Genomic DNA, 18,789 nt, shown 5'->3' with positions numbered 1-18,789 from the left:
AGTCATCACTGTTCCACAGAAGAACGGGGGACACAGGGTACATCATTAAATACACTAACCACCATAAATCACCCCAAGAGTAAAATTACATCATAGTTTAAAGTCCTTACTCCATGAGAAAAATCTGACATTAATTCTGAGTAACTTTTATTCAAAGTTGGTGCACAACTTTTCATAAGCCACGGATATTTCTTGTTCTGTAATATTCTTACCCGTGTTCTCTGCACACTTTGGTTTGGATTGTTTGGATTTTTAAAAATGTATTTGTAAGCGCTCTTTGCATACCAAGGAACCTAGCCTTTTGTAATATATTTTCCACATTTTTTTTCAGCTTAGCATTTGTATTTAGACGTTGTTGTGGCATTTTTGCCACACAGGAGTTTTCATGTAGTCAGACTTATTGATCACTTTCTTCTATGACTTCTGAGTTTTGTATCATGATTAAACAGTTCATTCCAATTCCAAGATTATTTTAAAGATTCCACTGCTTTCTCTAACTTTTATGGTTTTGTTACTTTACTGTTAAATCCTTGATCCACTTTGAATTTATTTTCTCTCATTTTTTTCCCTAATTATCCCAAAACCATGTATTGAACTATCCCCTTTTTTGGACTTATTTAAATATCATCTTTATCATATACTAAATATCCCTATGTATTTCACCCTATGTCTTGATTCTGTAGTCTGTTCATTGATTTTCTGTCTAGTTCTCTGACAATGCTGTATTATCACTAAATCACTAAAATATATTTCAATATGTGATGAGATTAGTCCTTCCAATACAATTTTTGCCTGTTTGTTTTTCTAGGTGAATTTTAAGATCATTTTGTAAAAACCTTTTAAAAATGTAACTTTTAATTATCTGAGGTAATTTGCCTGGAAGCTCAGTGAATTCATGATGCAGGTGCACAAAAGTCTTCATTAATTTAGAGCAAACTGACATTTCTACAATACTACTCAGTTTTCCTATCCAAGGAAAAAGTACCTTTTTTGTCCTATCCTAGAACTGTAACATTTATCTATATAGGTCTTGCTCAATTCTTGCTAAATTCATTCCTAGGAATTACAATAGTTCAAATTTTTAAAATGACACACACACCAAAAAAGTCTATTACTCATTTACATTGTTACTTATAAAGAGGGTTTTAACTTCTACTTGATTTTCTAATTGATATAGGTAAAGAATAGTTCTTTTTTTTTTTTTTTTTTTTTGGCTGTGTTGGGTCTTTGTTGTTGCACGCGGGCTTTCTCTAGTTGCGGCGAGCGGGGCCTACTCTTCGTTGCGGTGCGCGGGCTTCTCATTGGGTGGCTTCTCTTGTTGTGGAGCACGGGCTCTAGGCGCATGGGCTTCAGTAGTTGTGGCACTCGGGCTCAGTAGTTGTGGCTCACGGGCTCTAGAGCGCAGGCTCAGCAGTTGTGGCGCACGGGCTTAGTTGCTCCGCGGCATGTGGGATCTTCCTGGACCAGAGCTCTAACCCGTGTCCCCTGCATTGACAGGCGGATTCTTAACCACTGTGCCACCAGGGAAACCCAAGAATAGTTCTTGTATATAGGTAAAGAACAGTTCTTCAGTAGATAATCTTGGTTTTCCTAATCCTGCTTGCAATTAAAGAAATTCACATGAAGATGCGGATCGCATCATTCATGCATCAGACTGGCCAAGATGAAAACGTTTACTATCTGCAGTGCTAGCATGTGGAGACAGAGGGGGGCTCAAACACTGCTGGCAGGGTAACCATGTGATTCCAGAGTTCGTGGGTAACTGCACAGCAGCCATGTCTCCTAAGAAGTTTTCAGGTGTCTTGGAGCAGGTGCACAAAAGTCCTCATTTTCCCAGAAAATTAAACACATATGTCAAAAAACAAGACACTTTGATGCTAAAAACAAAGAGACAAAATGACATACATCCAAGCTTCCCGCACTTCTCTCTGTCACATTAACAACCATCACTAAGCTTCTCTAGACGTCTTCAGAGGACGCCTAATGCATCTTGTAGAGCATCAGTCTCAGGTGTGTTCTACAGACCTCCTAGCCCATGATTATTCAGGGCTTGTTAGAAATGAATACCCCTGTGCCCCAGACCTACTGAAGCAGAATGTTTAGTGGGCACATCCCAGAAATAGGCATTTTAGCAACTTCACGACAGCTTCTTATGCTTTCTATAGCTTGAAAACAACTCTTTTAGAAGGTAGACTGTAAAATATTGAGTTTGATATTTCTGCAGTCTATCCAATTCATAATCTGACACTATGAAGTCCAGAGTTTGGAAATCTGTATTAAGATGACTATACGTAGGACATAATAAAATATACATTTATCAGGCACCATTTTATAAGTGATAAAAGAATAGCGGCCTCATGAGCTCTAAACAACAGAAAACTTCTGGTGTTTCTGGTGTGTTCTAGCATGTATACGATATTTCTAAAATACCATACCAGCAATAACCAAGCATTTTATATTCTGCCAGACTTCTGGGATATGACAGTTACCATTTCACTGAAAAATGTTTGCCCTGTAATTTTACTCTCTCCTCCAACCACAGCCCCCTTCCAACCAAGGTCAAACTGAAGCAACCAACTAAGCTGGCCATGAGGACGCAGCAAGGCACTGTGAGCAGGAGAGGCTGTTGAATGTCTGCTGGCATTATTTTTTTCAAAACCCTCCCATGTGTTTAAGGCATTCTAGCCAAAAGCAATGGAAATCGTTCACAACATTCCACCAAAGCCCATCAGAGGAAGGCTGCAGGCTGTTTGCAAAGGCTGTTGTGTGTCATGAAGTGGTCTCCGTCTCCCCAGCTCCCTCAAGCAGCCACTGAAATGAATAATCAGGGCTTACTGTGCTCCTCCTACCAGCTCGTATTTTCTCTAAATATCCAAGATATTTGTGTAGCACCCAGAGGAGGCAACCATGTTAGCAATAATTAAAGCAGCAAAATCTCTGTTCAAAATGCCAGTTCTTTTAGACCCTCAGATTGGTTTATCTGCCAGGTGGAACTAAAACTTAAATGAACTTTAAAAAAAAAAGAATTACTACCTTCTCAATAAATATCTGATTGGAAAATAAGTCTTTACGATGATCTAAGCGCTTACAGTTAAAGCACTTGGCATGTGTACCCAGGGAAGGATTTCTGTTCCCAGGGGGCCCGAGCCTGCTTATTAATGCGTCTGCAAATGCTATTAACCTGGGGCCAAATTCCTGGTGTCAGGTTCAAACAAGCAGTGTCAGGTTCCTGCCACAGACTTACATGGACTGTTTCTCATGGAAAATGTCAGAATTTGAATCGAATGAGGACTGAGCAGAAAACACAGGTTCCCGATGGGGGCCTGGCCTCTCCTTTGCTTCCAAATACCCCTTTCTCCAGACAGAAATGTAGGCTAGTCCCAAGAGGCCAGAGAAACCACTGGAAAAAATCATTAGCTCCAAATTCTCTGAGCAGAATCAAATCAGCTGCCATTTATTTTCTCTCGGTAGATCAGAAATTATTTTCCCTCTTGGATCCTGTTCGTACTTCTTAGGAGAGGAACATAGAACAAACATCAAACATCGGCTCTGGGACAGACTACCTGGGTTTAAAGCTGGGCCCTACACCTTCTCAGCCACAGGACCTGGGCAAGCTCTTCAGTCTCTGTGCCTCTGTTTCCTTACTGATAAGATGGGACAATGATTGTAACTCTCACTGGACTGTGAAGATGCAGTTAAACTACTTATAATAGTATCTGGCACATAGTAAGCATTCAATTCAGGTTGACAATGATGATAATGGTGATGATGGTTAAACTTGTTTTCAATCCACTGCCTAAGTGAACAGTATATAAAGATAAGTAAATATCGTGCCATTTGAAAGTAACCACTGACATAGCTGTATTTCTTCACAGAAGTCACATTTTGAACTCTTAAAGGTCTGGGCAATATGTAAAGTGAAAGGGGGAAAGATTGTTGTATCTTCTAAGAAAATCTCCAGCAACAAAAGCTTATCCCTCTGTTTAATCATACATCAGTTGATAATTTTTTAAAACATCCCTCCCCCGCCCCGTAAAGAAGGTTACAATGATCCCTATGGTTCTGGATTAAAGTCAGAGTTATCAATATGAACTTATGTTTATCTTAATATAGATACAAATGGATACTTACAGAAATAATTATAGATATGTGTGTATGTATACTCCTGTTAGCATACATACATATATTTCCCAGCTCTGTTCACCCAGAGGGCCTAGACTCAATGACACCCCAGTAGCAACGAGCACACCCAGTCCAGATCTTGGTTTCTAAATACCCTTCTCCAGTAAAAGGAATGAGGGCTGCTTGGAGAAATGGCTGAATCTAGGGTTGTAGCCTAAACCATCCAAGATGGGCCTGGAACATCTTATTGTGTCAGAAAGTAAGGAAGTGCTCAAAACCCAAAATGATGCGTACACGTTAAAGGGACACAGGTGCCAAAAGAAAGAGCTCCCAGCGGCCAAAGTGGGAGCAATTTGGGTAACAAATTAAATGATACAATACTGCATTATAACTTAAAGTATAAAATAAATATCCATGAGTCCACACTGATATAAGTAAATGACTGAATAAATAAATTGGGGGTGAGACAAATTTCATCAGCAGAAGAATTACAAATAATTTATGTAGGGACTCCTCCCTCGGGGAGGTTGAGGATAATCCTCACCCCTTGAGTGAGGGCTGGGAACAGGGACTGCCTTCCAAAGAGCATGGTAATAAGCAAAGCGGGGGAGGGTAACTTTACAGTCACTACCTCAGCCAAGTGATCAAGGTCAATAGCATCAGGGATGACAAATTATGTTGATAACATGAACCCTTGCTATGCTTAATTAATAATAAAGTAATGAAAAGAGCACTTCACCCCTGTGGTCTTCCTCCCCAAAACACAAATCCTCAGTCTAATCATGAGAAACACATCAGGCAAACCCCAATTGAGAGATAGTCTCCAAAATATCTGACTAGTACTAAAAACTGTCAAGGTCATCAAAAACAAAGGAAGTTTGAGAAATTGTCCCAGCCCAAAGGAGCCTAAAGAGACATGGCAACTAGATGTAATATGATACTCTGGGTGGGATCCTATAATAAAAAAGGGATATTAGGGGAAAAGTAATGAAATCTGAGTAAAGTATGGACTTCAGTTAATAATAAAGTATCAATGTAAGTTCCTTAGCTGTGACAAATGTACCACGGTAATTAATGTAAGATGTTAACAATAGGGAAAACTGGATATGGGGTATATGGGAACTCCATACTACCTTTGCAACTTTTCTGTAAATATAAAACTATTCTAAACTAAAGTTTATTTAAATATTTTTTAAATCGGCCATAAAAATAAACACTCCCCAACACACACATGTAGATTTGCGCCCCGACACTCTCCTAATCTCCACCAGACCAGAACTCACACATCCACACCCACACCCTACACTCTCATGAAACCTTCCCTGGGGCCAACAAATATCGGTTACAGAGATTCCAGACCATATCAGAAGTCCAAGACCATTTATCAAGACTCATGATAAAGCTGTGATAATTAAGTCAGTGTAGTATAGGTATGAGGATAGGTAAGTCGGCTTGTGAAACAGAACAGAGAGCCCTAGAAACAGACCTGTGCACCCAGGACACGTGATACATGACTGAGGTGGAATTTCAGTGGGGAGAGAATGGACTTTACAACCAAGAGTGCTGAGACGACTGGATATCCACATAGGAGAAACTAGGCAGCACACATAAAATCAGTGCCAAGTGACTTAAAGACAGACAGGAAAACAAAACTGTAAAGTTTTTAAAAGATAATCAACACAATGGAATATCTTCATGATCTCGGGGGTACAGAAAGATTTCTTAAATGATTCGCCCTCCCTTGACCATTCCCCCCCAAAAAACATAAAGGAAAAAATTGATAAATTCTCTTAGGTAGGAATTACAGGCTTCTGATGCTGTAAAAATATAAAGAGAGGACTTTCCTGGTGGCGCAGTGGTTAAGAATCCGCCTGCCAATGCAGGGGACACAGGTTGGAGCCCTGGTCCGGGAAGATCCCACATGCCGTGGAGCAACTAAGCTCGCGCGCCATGGCTACTGAGCCTGTGCTCTAGAGCCCGTGTGCCACAACTACTGAAGCCTGCACACCTAGAGCCCGTGCTCCACAACGAGAGGCCACAGCAAGGAAAAACCCGCGCACCACAACAAAGAGTAGCCCCCGCTCGCTGCAACTAGAGAGCAACGAAGACCCAATGCAGCCAAAAATAAATAAATAAATAAATAAAAGTTTAAAAAATATATATAAAGAGTGAAAATACAAGACATAAATTTGAAGAAGATATTTCAACACATACCATCAAATTAGATAGATAGATAGATAGATCCTATGAATAAACAAGATTAAGGTAAATATCCCAAGAGAAAAAGTGGCAAAGACTTGAACAGCCTCTTCACACAAGATGAAACTTGAATGGCCAATAAATAAAAACATGCCAACTTCCCTGGTAACTGGGGAAACGCAAACTGAAATTCTTATCAGATCTCTCTCCATGCCCTGGCGTCTTACAGCACTAAGGGCGTTGAGTAGCAGGAAGTCTCCTGCACTACCGGTGTCCTCTTTGGAAAACATTGGCATCACCTAGCAAAACTGAGCTTGCGCCCACCCTGTGACTCAGCAATTAGACTCCTACACACCTGAACCTAGAGGAATGCTAACACGTGGCACTATGAGATATGCAAGAATGTTCAAGAAGCAATGTTCATAATAACAAGGCAGAAATAATGCAAATACCCATCACTTGTAGGATGGATAGATAAGCTGTGTTGCACTCATCAAATAGAACTGTGTACAGGACTCCCCTGGTGGCGCAGTGGTTAGGAATCCACCTGCCAATGCAGGGGACACAGGTTTGAGCCCTGTCCAGGAAGATCCCACATGCCGCGGACCAACAAAGCCTGTGTGCCACAACTACTGAGCCTGTGCTCTACAGCCCGAGAGTCACAATTACTGAGCCCGCGTGCCTAGAGCCCGTGCTCCGCAACAAGAGAAGCCACCACAATGAGAAGCCCGTGCACCGCAACGAAGAGTAGCCCCCGCTCGCTGCAACTAGAGAAAGCCCGCACGCAGCAATGAAGACCCAACGCAGCCAAAAATAAATAAATAAATTTGTAAATAAAAATTAAAAAATAAATAGTGTATTAAGACTGCCTTTAAGAAAAAAAAAAAAAAAACGTGTACAGCCGTGGAAACGGACAAGGTACAGCTAACGTTCGTTGTGATGAAATCTCCCAGGCATGTTGAGGGTAAGAGACAAACCATCATGTAATACACTCAGGGTTATTCCATTTACACAAAGTTCAGAAACAGGCAAACCTAAATCTATTGTTCAGATATGCAAACATGGGTGGCAAAGTACAAAGAAAAAAAAAGTGATGGTTATCACAAAAGTCAGAGCAGCAGTTACTTCTGGATGGGGAGCAGGGGATGTGATTGAGTAGGTACAGAGCTGTTCATTTTATTCTTTAAAATTCGTATTGTTCTTTAAGATATACGTAAATGTTTTATAGATTCTTCATTAAGAATACTTTATAACTGAAGCAGAGAGCAATTCCAGATCCCTCTCTGGGGAGGTCAGTCTTCAGTTCCCTCCCTCCCGCTTGGATAAAAGCAGTAGGTGCAGGCTCAGCCGCTGCACAGCATCAGAAGAAGGTAGACACACGGGACGGTGCATCTCAGGGCACAAAACGCACATTTTAACAGCGCAGACTCTACTCTGCTTCCTCATCTCATGTAAGGAAAATGCTGGATGTGTTATTCATTCATTCATTCATTCATTTACTTGTTTGTTTGTTTGTTTATGCTGTGTCGCGTGGCTTGTGGGATCTTAGTTCCCCGACCAGGAATCGAACCCAGGGCCACGGCAGTGAAAGCTCGGAGTCCTAACCACTGGACCGCCAGGGAGGTCCCTGGGTGTGTTTTAATACTTGCCATGATATTTCCACACCTTGCACAGTAGTGGCTTTTGATGTTCGTTGGCTGTTTTGCTTTTTAGTACTTGGAATAAATTGGATTTTTATCAGCCAACATCTCAAGTTCTGTTATTTGGTTTGTATAATTTTAAACAAACTCTTATACCCATTTTTGGCCCACTGTCAAGACTGAAATGAGTTTTGGAGTCACATGTAAGAAGTGAAAGCAATTCATGTATTCTTAGTAAAAAAATATTTATTTCCAAATATATTTTTCATCTACTGAAGACCTCAACTTTCTCCCCAGAACTTGAAACCACTGGTGCCTGATGATTTCTGACTGGGTTGGCGTGTGTTTCAGGAAGCTGCACAGGGGGCACTGAACCTGCAATGTCCAGCTCTCACCCTGGTTTCCAGCTCTAGATGACACAGGAAATTGCAAGAAGCCTTACTTGCTCAAGAATCCAGAGAGGCTCCCACGACTACCGAGGTGCTGGCAGATAGGTTCCATCGCTTTAGCTGGTGGTGACTACATGAAGCTCTGTGTTAAGAAGAAGTCTGAGACCACAGAGGCTCAGGAGAAGACAGAGCCATGACTGATGGGCGATGGAGCCAGGGAATGAGAGACAGAAGTAGGAGGCAGGACCTCAGGGGTTTGTCATCCTGGCCCTGCACATTGAGCCCAGACACTCTGCATACTTTCAAGCCACTCACCACCCACCCATCTTCTCCCCATTCCCGAAGGCAGACGATCAGGTAGATACCCTTGATGTCCCCCCCCACCCCCCCCATGACACCTGTCAAAGGCCCTCCCACGCCCATGCCTTTGCCCATGATCTTCCCTTCCTGGAATTTCCTCCTACCCAACTCATCCTTAACAGCCCAGCTTGTGACACATTTTATCCATGAGCCTTTCCAAATCACTGTCTGCGACTACAGACTTTCCCTTTCCTGAATCCCTTTGTCCTTCCTGCACCTTAACTTTGGAACTTTATTAAACATAGTCTTGTATTACTCATTAGATATTTTCCTCCCCCTGTATATCCCTCTTGGCTCCCCAAATAGAAATAAATAGCTCTAAGAAAATATTTTCTTCTCTTTTCTTGTACTTCCCATAGTACTTTGGTCCACACAGAACTACCAAAAGTTATTTGCTAATCGAATAACTGAAAACTGGTAGAATAAATCGCCTTCCTCGTCCCCCAGCCTAGTTTCACTTCTACCCCAGCTGCTCTGTTCTTGGAAGACGACCTCTACTCCAGGAGAAAAGTCTTGACTCATCGGCAGCAGCCCAACCAATCTCTCACAATGTTTCTCTTGGAGACACCAGAAGTGTTGCTGTAAGATCTCAGAGACCCTGATTCCATTCCTCAGGATTCCATCCCTGATCATCTCCTGGGTTGTATTTAGGGGGGGAAGGGAGGAACCTTGGGCATCCCCAGGTCATCACCCACCACCTCTCCAAGCCCCAGACTCCACCACTACTTTCGGTGGGTAACTTCCATCTGCTACCATGGGCAAGATGAAATAAATCAGGCCTCAAGGGCTCTCTCCTATCAGCACTTCTACACCATCACTCCTTCACCCTTTCTGATTCGTTCACAGCCCTAAGGATGTCAGGAGACCCCTGAGCTTGAACCCATTAGAGGAAGGCCAATGTCTAAGTGATCAAGAAAGGCAGGAAGAGTTCCTAATCTGGAGAGGTCACAGGGGGGTTTGTGTACAGAGTCAAGAGTCCAAAATCGGGAAAAGAAAATCAGGGAAACAGAATTGGAGCCTGCTATGAGGTAGGGGTGGGGTGGGGGTAATTTCTCCAATAAATTACTTATTATGATGGCTACAGATCAAGGCTGCTTGAAAGGCTGATGGGGAAAAGTGAAGGGGGGATTCTGGCTGAAGTGTCAGGGGTGGGATAGGGAATCCTCTTCTTCCTCTAACCTCAACACCTGGAGGACCCTTCCCCCCATCATTGATTAAAGCAGATGGTTCCTGAAATACCTGCAGTGCATCACATGAAAGCACCCAAGCAAGGTGATCCTAATTCCTGGCCCAAGCCAAGGCAACCAAGTACAGGCTGGATCTGGGGGAGTCCCAGCATCCAGGAGGGGGCTGGGTGCAAGATGCTGGTCCAGCGGCATCTGATATCAATCAGATGGAGGCAAACCAACCCACAATCGCATCTTTTCTCCTGACGACTGTCATCGTGAGATGCAAAAAAGGGGGCAGAGAACTGGAGCTGCTTCTGAAGGGGACAAGATGGTGGGTCAGTGGTGATTCTTCCATATCCTGAATGATGCTGGACCACTGTTTCCAGCCTCCGTGAGCTCCAAAGGGCAGCAGGGAGGCCCAGGCAGGTGTGGCCTGCAGTCAGACGCCCAGCCAGGTTCCAGGACCCCGTCCCTCTTCCCTCGCATCAACTCCTATCACCTAAGGCAATGCTTTTGCGAGTATAGCCCTTGGACCACTTGTAAAAGAACTGCTTTACAAAATGCATCTGTCCCCAGCCTGCTCCTGCCCTATTGAATCAGAATCTACGGAACTGAATCCTGGAATCTGAATTTTAACACGTGTGCTAAGCAATTCTTATGTTCATGGAACTTTTAAAACTCCTAAAGCGAGGTGATCTATTTCTTTTTTTTCTTTTCAAGACTTGTTTGCCCAAAATTTCCCACCAGGCCCAGGACAAGGCCGTGCAGTCTCTGGCAGGCTCTCCAGACTTTCTGAGAAGAAGGTTTCTCTTCTCTCTAGACCCCAGGCCAAATGTGCCCTCATCAGAGCCACCTGGAATTAGCCTGAGGCCTAGTGTTACTAGTTCAGAAGCCTGGGACCCGCCCTGCTCAGCACATGTCAGCAAATGGTCACTGTCCGGGCTCCAAGCCGGCTGTGCTCCTCCAGCCCGGCCACCTCAGGCCCTGCACAGTCAGTTCAGCGCAGGCTCTCTGATTTTCTTTCAACTATGTATATTCCTAAAATGTCCCCAATTTGCAACGCCCCCTCTCAGCATCAGCAGATGGTAAGGAGAAGGGAGGTGCCCCATCGCCTAGGCCCCATCAGGAGTCACACACACTTCTCCCCAAGGCCCGTCCTCACTGGGGAGGGAGGGGGCAGGAAAGCAGGGAAGGGACGTCCCGGAGCACCTGCCGTGCGCAAGCTGGGGACAGTCTTCTCACGCACAGCGTCACCAGCTCTGGTTTGCTTCCTCACCTGCGTTCAGAGAGACCACACATCACTCTAACTCCACAATAATCTGAGCCCGAGGAGATTCTGTCTAGAATTCTTCAAGATATTCAGGAAAATCTCTCACAAAGATAAGGAGCCTTAAAAAAAAAATCCAAACTGGAAGTCCTGAGTTCCTCTGACCAGGTGCCCGTGAGGGCCTTTCACGCTGGGGTGTGGTCAGACCCTTCTACCCTCTTCTGGAATACTGGTGGATGTGAAACCCACTGACCCCATGATCGGCATCTCCCCTGCGAAGCACTTCTGCACACAAACGCCTCCAGCGGGCTGAGTCAAGTTCAGGGAGTTAATCCCATTTCAAGTCCAGGCACTTTCAAAATACGCCAGGCCTAGCTCTGCTCAAGGATTCACAAGCTTACACAACCAAAGTCTGTTAGGTGAGCCCGGCTCCCGCTACACACACACACACATGCACACGCACACACGCACGCGCATGCGCACATACACACCAAATCTACATACTCTCCTTCTCCAACCCCCAGTGAAAAAGAAACTATAGTCTTGTGGCAATTACAGAAGAGCAAAGTATTTTAGATTAGAGTAAAAGAAGGTCAAGCTCTAAATAAGGTCTGGGGTGTAGAGACTTGGCTAACTCCCCAGAAAAATCGTACCGGCAGGCGGAATCTGGAGCAGCTGGATTGGTTGGCCAAGAACGCAATTCCACTGCCATGGAAAGGAGTCAACAGCAGGTGCCGTCAGGCTCGCAGGTCTATCATTTACCAGACTATTTCTGTCTAGCGGGAGAAAGTTTATCCTCTGGGCAAGGACCAATCCACCAGGCTTCCCCTTCCCCGCTTTCCTAAATGGGAGTTTTTAACATAGTTCCCGTTTTTCTTCTGTACAGTGGGTGTGGCAGGGGAGTGGTTAAATTCATCCTTTGGCTCAGTGTGTTTACAAAACTTTAGTTAATCATATATAATATACATAATATGCATGTATATGTGCACATATACATGTCCACACACACACACCACTGCCTAATATTTACTTATTATTTTTATCTAAATCCAACTTTGTTAACTGAAATTTGTCCTGGGGTAGCTGTGGATTCACACACAGTTACAGAAATAATACTGAGAGTCTCCTTGTACGCTTTGCCCTGTTTCCCCAAGTGGCACCGTTCTGCAAAACTGTAACATCACACCCAGGATACTGACGCCAATACACTCCATCTTGTTCAGATTCCCCTGGTTTTACTGGTGCTTGTGTGTGTGTATTATCACTCGTGTAGGTTCGTGTCCTCCCCACAGAGAGGTGGACGTTTCCGGCATCACAAGGATGCCTCGTGCTGCCCTTTTATGCCCATGCTGTCCTTCCTCCCCCTCCTCCGCCCACCTCACCCCGACCATAACCACTAATCTCCCTCTAATTCTAAAATGGTTTCATTCCCCAAAGTTATATAAGTGGAATCATACACCATGAAACCCATGGTACTGGCTTTATTCACTCAGCATATTTCCTTGGAGGTTCGTCCAGGTTGCTCGTACCCGTTTTGTTCCTTTTCACTGCTGAGTAGTATTCCACGGTGTGCCGCACCCTGGTGTGCCCACTGAAGGACATCTGGGCTGATTCCATCACAAATAAGGTTTCCGTGGGGACTTCCCTGGTGGCGCAGTGGTTATGAATCTGCCTTCCAATGCAGGGGACGTGGGTTTGATCCCTAGTCAGGGAACTAGATCCCACACGCATGCCGCAACTAAGAGTTCGCATGCCGCAACTAAGGAGCACACATGCCTCAACTAAGACCCAGTGCAATCAAAAGTAAATAAATAATTAATTAATTTTTAAAGAAGTTTCCATTAACTTTCATGTGCAGGTTTTCTGTGAACATAAGTTTTCATTTCTCTGGGATAAATGCCCAAGAGTGTGATTGCTGGGCATATGGTAATTTCATATTTAGTTTTTAAAGAAATCGCCAAACTGTTTTCCAGAGTTTTACACTCACATCAGCAATGTACGAAGGATCCAGTTCCTCCCCACCCTCACCCGCACTAGTTGTTAACCCTCTTTCTTATTTTAGCCATTCTGATGGTCTGATTATGACATTCAACATCTTTTCAGGGCTTTGCTCAACATCTTGATATTCTCTTGGGTGAAATGTCTTCTCATCTCTTTTGCCCATTTTAAAATCAGACTTTGTTAACCATGAAGTCTTCAGAGTTCTTTATGTAGCCTACATGCTAGTCCTTTGTCAGATGTTTGGTTTGCAAATATTTGCTCCCAGTCTGTACGTTGTCTTTCATCCTCTTCACATGGGCTTTCTCAGAGCAAATGTTTTTAATTTTGAAGAGGTCCAATTGATCCATTTTTCCTTAGATACACTGGGCTTTTGTTATCAAGTCTAAGAACTCTTTGCCTAACCCCAGATTCTCAAGATTTTCTCTTACATTTTTTTCTAAAAGTTTCTAAGAGTTTTACATTTTACATTAAAGTCTATGATTCATTTTAGAGTAATTTTTATATAAGGTGTGAGGCTAGGGTTGAAGTTCTTTTTTTCCCTCTTTTTTAAAGTTTGGCAGTTCCTCAAATTATGAAATACAGAGTTACCAAATGACCCCAAAATTTTACTCCTACGTATACACCCAGGAGAAATGAAAACATATGTCCGTATAAAATTTGTACATGATTATTCACAGCAGCACTTTTCATAATAGCCAAAAGGTGGAAACAACTCGAATTTCAACTGGTGAATGAAAAAATAAAATGTGGTATATCCACACAATGGAATAACAGTCAGCCATGAAAATGAATGAAGTAACTGATACAAACTTCAACATGGATGGACCTTGGAAGTATGCTGAGTGAAAGAAGCCAGGCACAGAAGACCACATTTGTATGATTTCATTTATACAAAATGTCCACAAAAGGCAAATTAATAAAGACAGAAAGGTAGATTAGTGGTTGCTAGGGGCGGGAAGGAGGTGGAAATTGGAAGGGGCTGTAAATGAGCATGATGCTTGTTTGTAGAGTGGAGATGTTCTAAAATGAGATGTGAGGCTGACTAGACAACTCTATACATAAACAAAATTCATTGAACTGCATACTTAAAACATGGGTCTTATGGTTTGTCAATTATCTCAATAAAATATATTAAATGCTTAAAAATTTTAAATTTACTAGCATCAAACTGGGTTTTTTTTGTTGAGTTAATCAGAGGTTTGAAGGAGAATTGCAAAGGGAGTTATGTCCTTGATTCAATAACAAGGAGATTTAAGAGAAAAATCTGGGCTTCCCTGGTGGCGCAGTGGTTGAGAATCTGCCTGCCAATGCAGGGGACATGGGTTCAAGTCCTGGTTTGGGAAGGTCCCACATGCCGTGGAGCAACTAGGCCCGTGAGCCACAACTACTGAGCCTGCGCGTCTGGAGCCTGTGCTCCGCAACAAGAGAGGCCACGACAGTGAGAGGCCAGCGCACCGCGATGAAGAGTGGCCCCCGCTTGCCACAACTAGAGAAAGCCCTCTCACAGAAACGAAGACCCAACACAGCCAAAAAAAAATATATATATATATATATATATATATATATATAAATATATATATATAAATAAATTAATTTTTTTTTAAAAAGAGAAAAATCTAAGAGAGTTTTGTGTCTAACAAGAGATCCACATTCCACCCTTTAAACCACAACTACGGGAGCTGGAGAAGCCACATTCAGACCCACTGAGGCCAAACCAGGGGGGACCCCATGATGTCACACTGGAAGCTGGAAGCAGCGCTGGATCTCCCTTTGGGGATGGAGTGGCTGTGAGTGCATTTACGAATGGAAGTGAAACGGAAGGATTATGTGAATGGGAGGTTGTGAAAACTGTATAGATAAGCAGACAAAGCAGAACGTCTGCTGAGGAGAATGCAAAACAGTGAATTCCACCCTAAGAAACAGTGTGCCAGCGGCCAAACCAACATGTCACAGACATCAGGCTGGACTTTTCCAGGAACTGCCCCTCTTCAAAACTACCCACCCTCCCATTCTTGTGATTATGGTGGGAGAAATCATCTGTCCCACCCACATCCCCTCCCTTGGCCACAAATGCTTTCTCATGACGGGGGGCAATCCTTTTATGGCAATGTAGAAACAAAGAGAGCGCCAGGCCAGGATCTTTCTAGAAACCAAAGCTGGAACATATCAAATACCAGAGCTACAGGCACACCTGTTTTTTTTATCATGTGGATCCCAGTACCTTCCAATAAATTCCCCTTTTTCCTGAAATTAATTTCAATTGAGTTTCAATTCCCTACAGTCAAGAGTGCTAACTAATTCCATTCACGTTTAAATCGTTTTCTGCTTAAATTGTCATCCATTAGTTCTCCCACGACACACAAGGCTTAGTTTACTGAAAGTCGCACCTTTACCACAATTCGATGGTGTCGGATGAGAGCAAAGGCTTTCTCTCAGCAGAGGCTGCCTCCACCCACCCACCCCACCTCCTTCCCATGACAAAAGTTAAACCATTCATCTGGGAATTCTAGACAAGCAGGTTGTTTCAGGATTACAGTGCAGAAGGCAGAGATCTGAACTAAGTCTGGGGAGTTTAAAGATTTGTCCAGCCCCCAGAAAAACAAACAAGTAAGTGGTGGTTATGGCTGTTATTATAAACCAACCTGATGCAATGTGATATAAAGCTTCTGAAATCCCAAAGAAACAGAGCAATTTGGCAAAGGCCATCTTAAGGGCTTTTGCAAGATCTATTCCTGTTGTTCATTACACTTTGGTTTAATATGTTTGGATTAGGAAAACCTGAAGCATGTGTCATTGTCTTTACGAAAATCAACTACTCGAATTGCTGAGAATTAAATTAACCAGGGGATGGAGACAACACAAATTCACTGTTTTCTTTTTTATTTCAGTTTTATGTAGTAAAAATAGTTAGCTTATCAGGCTAGATAAAGCTATCATCACAGCTCTTGTCTATGCAGACTGGGTCCCTACAAACCTCTCTCCTGGCAGAGGAAGTTCAACATCCAGTGTCTCTGGGGGAAGCCAAAATGTTCACATATGATGCATCAAATTCAGATCTTAGAACAAAACAGTGAGATTATATAGACCTGGCTACAACCTTAAGTTAAAGTCTAGAACTAAAACAAACAGGGAAGCTGTGGAAAATGTGAAGAATTCTAACCCTCCTCACCATATGAAAATGTTACTAAAATGGTAATAGTAGTAATAATGACAAAAACAACAGAAAAGGTAACAATAAACAATAATAAGGGAATTCCCTGGCGGTCCAGAGGTTAGGACTCCAAGCTTCTACTGCAGGGGGCACGGGTTCGATCCCTGGTTGGGGAACTAAGATCTTGCAAGCCGTGCAGCGTGGCCAAGTAAATAAATGAATTAATTAATTAAAAAAATATATTAAAACCATTTAGCCCAAAGACATCTAGAGTCAGGGGTGTAACTGTACTCTGTACAGGAAATTTGATTTAAATATTCATGAGTGGGTGCTCCCTCAAATGTGCATCTCCCTATTATTTTTCCCTCAATTCTACTCTGGTTGAATAAATACCACCTTGATCACCACAAGTGAATGACATCGATTAAATTATGACACTGAGAACAGACTTAACCACACAGTTGTGACAGCCTTTTACGCACAGACATTCGGGGTGGAGGACTTGAACTGCACAGACATTTTTTAAATGCATCTTACCTAATATCTGAGAGGTCGCACTTGTTTCCAGCGATAGCCATCACAATGTTTTCTGGACCATGTTCTTTCAGTTCTTTCACCCATTTCTTCAAGGTATGAAATGAATCCTAAACCAAAAGTGTAAATCAATCTTGGGAAAGACCCATCAGTGTAATATTTGAACCATGTAGAAATACAAACCCAATATAATTTAATGAAGAAAAATATCTTCAGGGGGCACACGAAGGTTAACATACTACCCCAATCTTGGCACAAAATTTAATATTAGCTAAGTTATACTTACAGAGCCTGTAAAAAGTTGCCCTTCTAAAATGGAAACTTGAAGTTAAGATAATCATATTAGTAATTTTCTTTTATAAATAACATTAATTTTAAATTATAGCCTTACCTCAACTTGAGTAAGACAAAGCTATAGGACTGAACCAATGTTCATGCTTAATCAGAAAAGAAAAAATACACACACACACACACGCGCGCGCGCGCGCGCGCGCACGCATAAACGCACGCTTTAGAGTCCTATTTTCCTAACTGCTCTTCCCTCACAATGACCTCCAGGAAACAGCCAAGGTAGCCACTCCATTTAGGAAGCAGTGGTCAGGAACTCATGCATGGTCACAGCATCGAATTAGTTAAAGCAGTTAACTAAGTTCCGTTAAGCAGGTCCTGAACGCTGAGTTCCAGGAGTGGGGGCAATGCCAGCAGACCACTGCCATCGTTATTCATTGATGGGTATCCTGGGTCCTCCAAATGATAACGAAAAATACATTCATCCCATCTGCACGCAGACACACTATACACACACAAACATCATCCTTGGCGTTTCAAGGTGTATGATTGAAACACTCATAGGAAATAAGTATCTATAACCATCAAACATGCAAAACTTAAAAGTAATTTTCCTTTTCCTAAAAAGCTGACATTCTGGAGACCAGTATTAGCAGGCATAGCCTTGCCCCTGCAAACAGATAGTCAATTTTAAAAACGAATGATCACTGTTGTTTATTTAATTTAGCAGGTAGATTTCAAAGGCTTAGCTACATATAGATGAGAGAAACTCAAAATCTGGTGTTCACTCTCCCCAGCCAGCATACTGTGGAATCTCACCCCAGGCTGCTGGGGAGACTCGGCGATGCCTCCGCCTTGGTCTTTCTAGGAGGGTCACCATAAACGGCACCTCAATTCTAAAGGGCACCTTCTTACCTGTTTGGTAATATCATACACTATGACAGCAGCTGCGGATCCACGATAGTACATGGGAGCCAGTGAATGAAACTGTTTAGGAACAAGGGATAGTTTTAGGCCAAAGTGAACATACTTTATGCGATCCCAAATTAAACCTAAAATTATCACCCTACATCATCCCTATAGGATCCCCGGAATTTCCCCAGAATTCAGATCAGATGCTAAATTTTCCTCCTCAACGGCACATTCCCTTGTAGTTTATAAACCATGAGATTCATTCTTGGGAAAAGCCAAAATTCAACATTATTCTCAAGGTTGCTATCCTATGAATTTTCTTTTCTCTACTGCTCACCACTTATCTAATATGGTGGACCCAGGGCAATGTCATTAGGATGATACAGCGATAAGAAGATGTTTGCCAAGGGAAGGAAAAGACGAGACTGGCACAAATCACACCACCCAGGCCTGGCTGCTAAGGAGGAACACTGCAGCAAGGGCATCTCGGCCCCCGCCCTCGGGTCTGGAAGGCTGCCGTCCCACAAATTCACAACAAATGGTGAGAGAGATGAGCTTCGTTCCAAATGTGAACAGAGCAAGTGTTGCTGGTCATGAGAATCATTCATCCCCAAGCAGGACAGATACTTATCCTAGGGCTACATACAGATTTTATGTATATTTTGAAGAATATATCTTTAAATATATTTGAATATATCTGAAGAATATATCACGGAGGTGTTTTGAAAGACAATAAGAAAAAGATAATTCAGCTCAA

General features: G+C 42.8%; 1 protein-coding gene across 1 annotated transcript in view; it reads right to left on the bottom strand.

Annotated features, from left to right (window-relative positions):
* Window positions 1–18,789, bottom strand: part of RAB31 (RAB31, member RAS oncogene family) — a 110,838-nt gene that overhangs the window by 28,419 nt on the left and 63,630 nt on the right. Inside the window, exons 4-5 of the mRNA XM_057527071.1 lie at window positions 18,036–18,107; window positions 16,836–16,942 (exon numbers count right to left, since the gene is read on the bottom strand). Coding sequence (XP_057383054.1) covers window positions 16,836–16,942; window positions 18,036–18,107 — 179 coding nt within the window. The remainder of the gene's footprint in view (window positions 1–16,835; window positions 16,943–18,035; window positions 18,108–18,789) is intronic.

The sequence above is a fragment of the Balaenoptera acutorostrata genome, chromosome 13, assembly GCF_949987535.1.
Source record: "Balaenoptera acutorostrata chromosome 13, mBalAcu1.1, whole genome shotgun sequence".
NCBI classification, from domain to species: domain Eukaryota; kingdom Metazoa; phylum Chordata; class Mammalia; order Artiodactyla; family Balaenopteridae; genus Balaenoptera; species Balaenoptera acutorostrata.
This window is presented reverse-complemented; position numbering and strand designations above follow the sequence as displayed.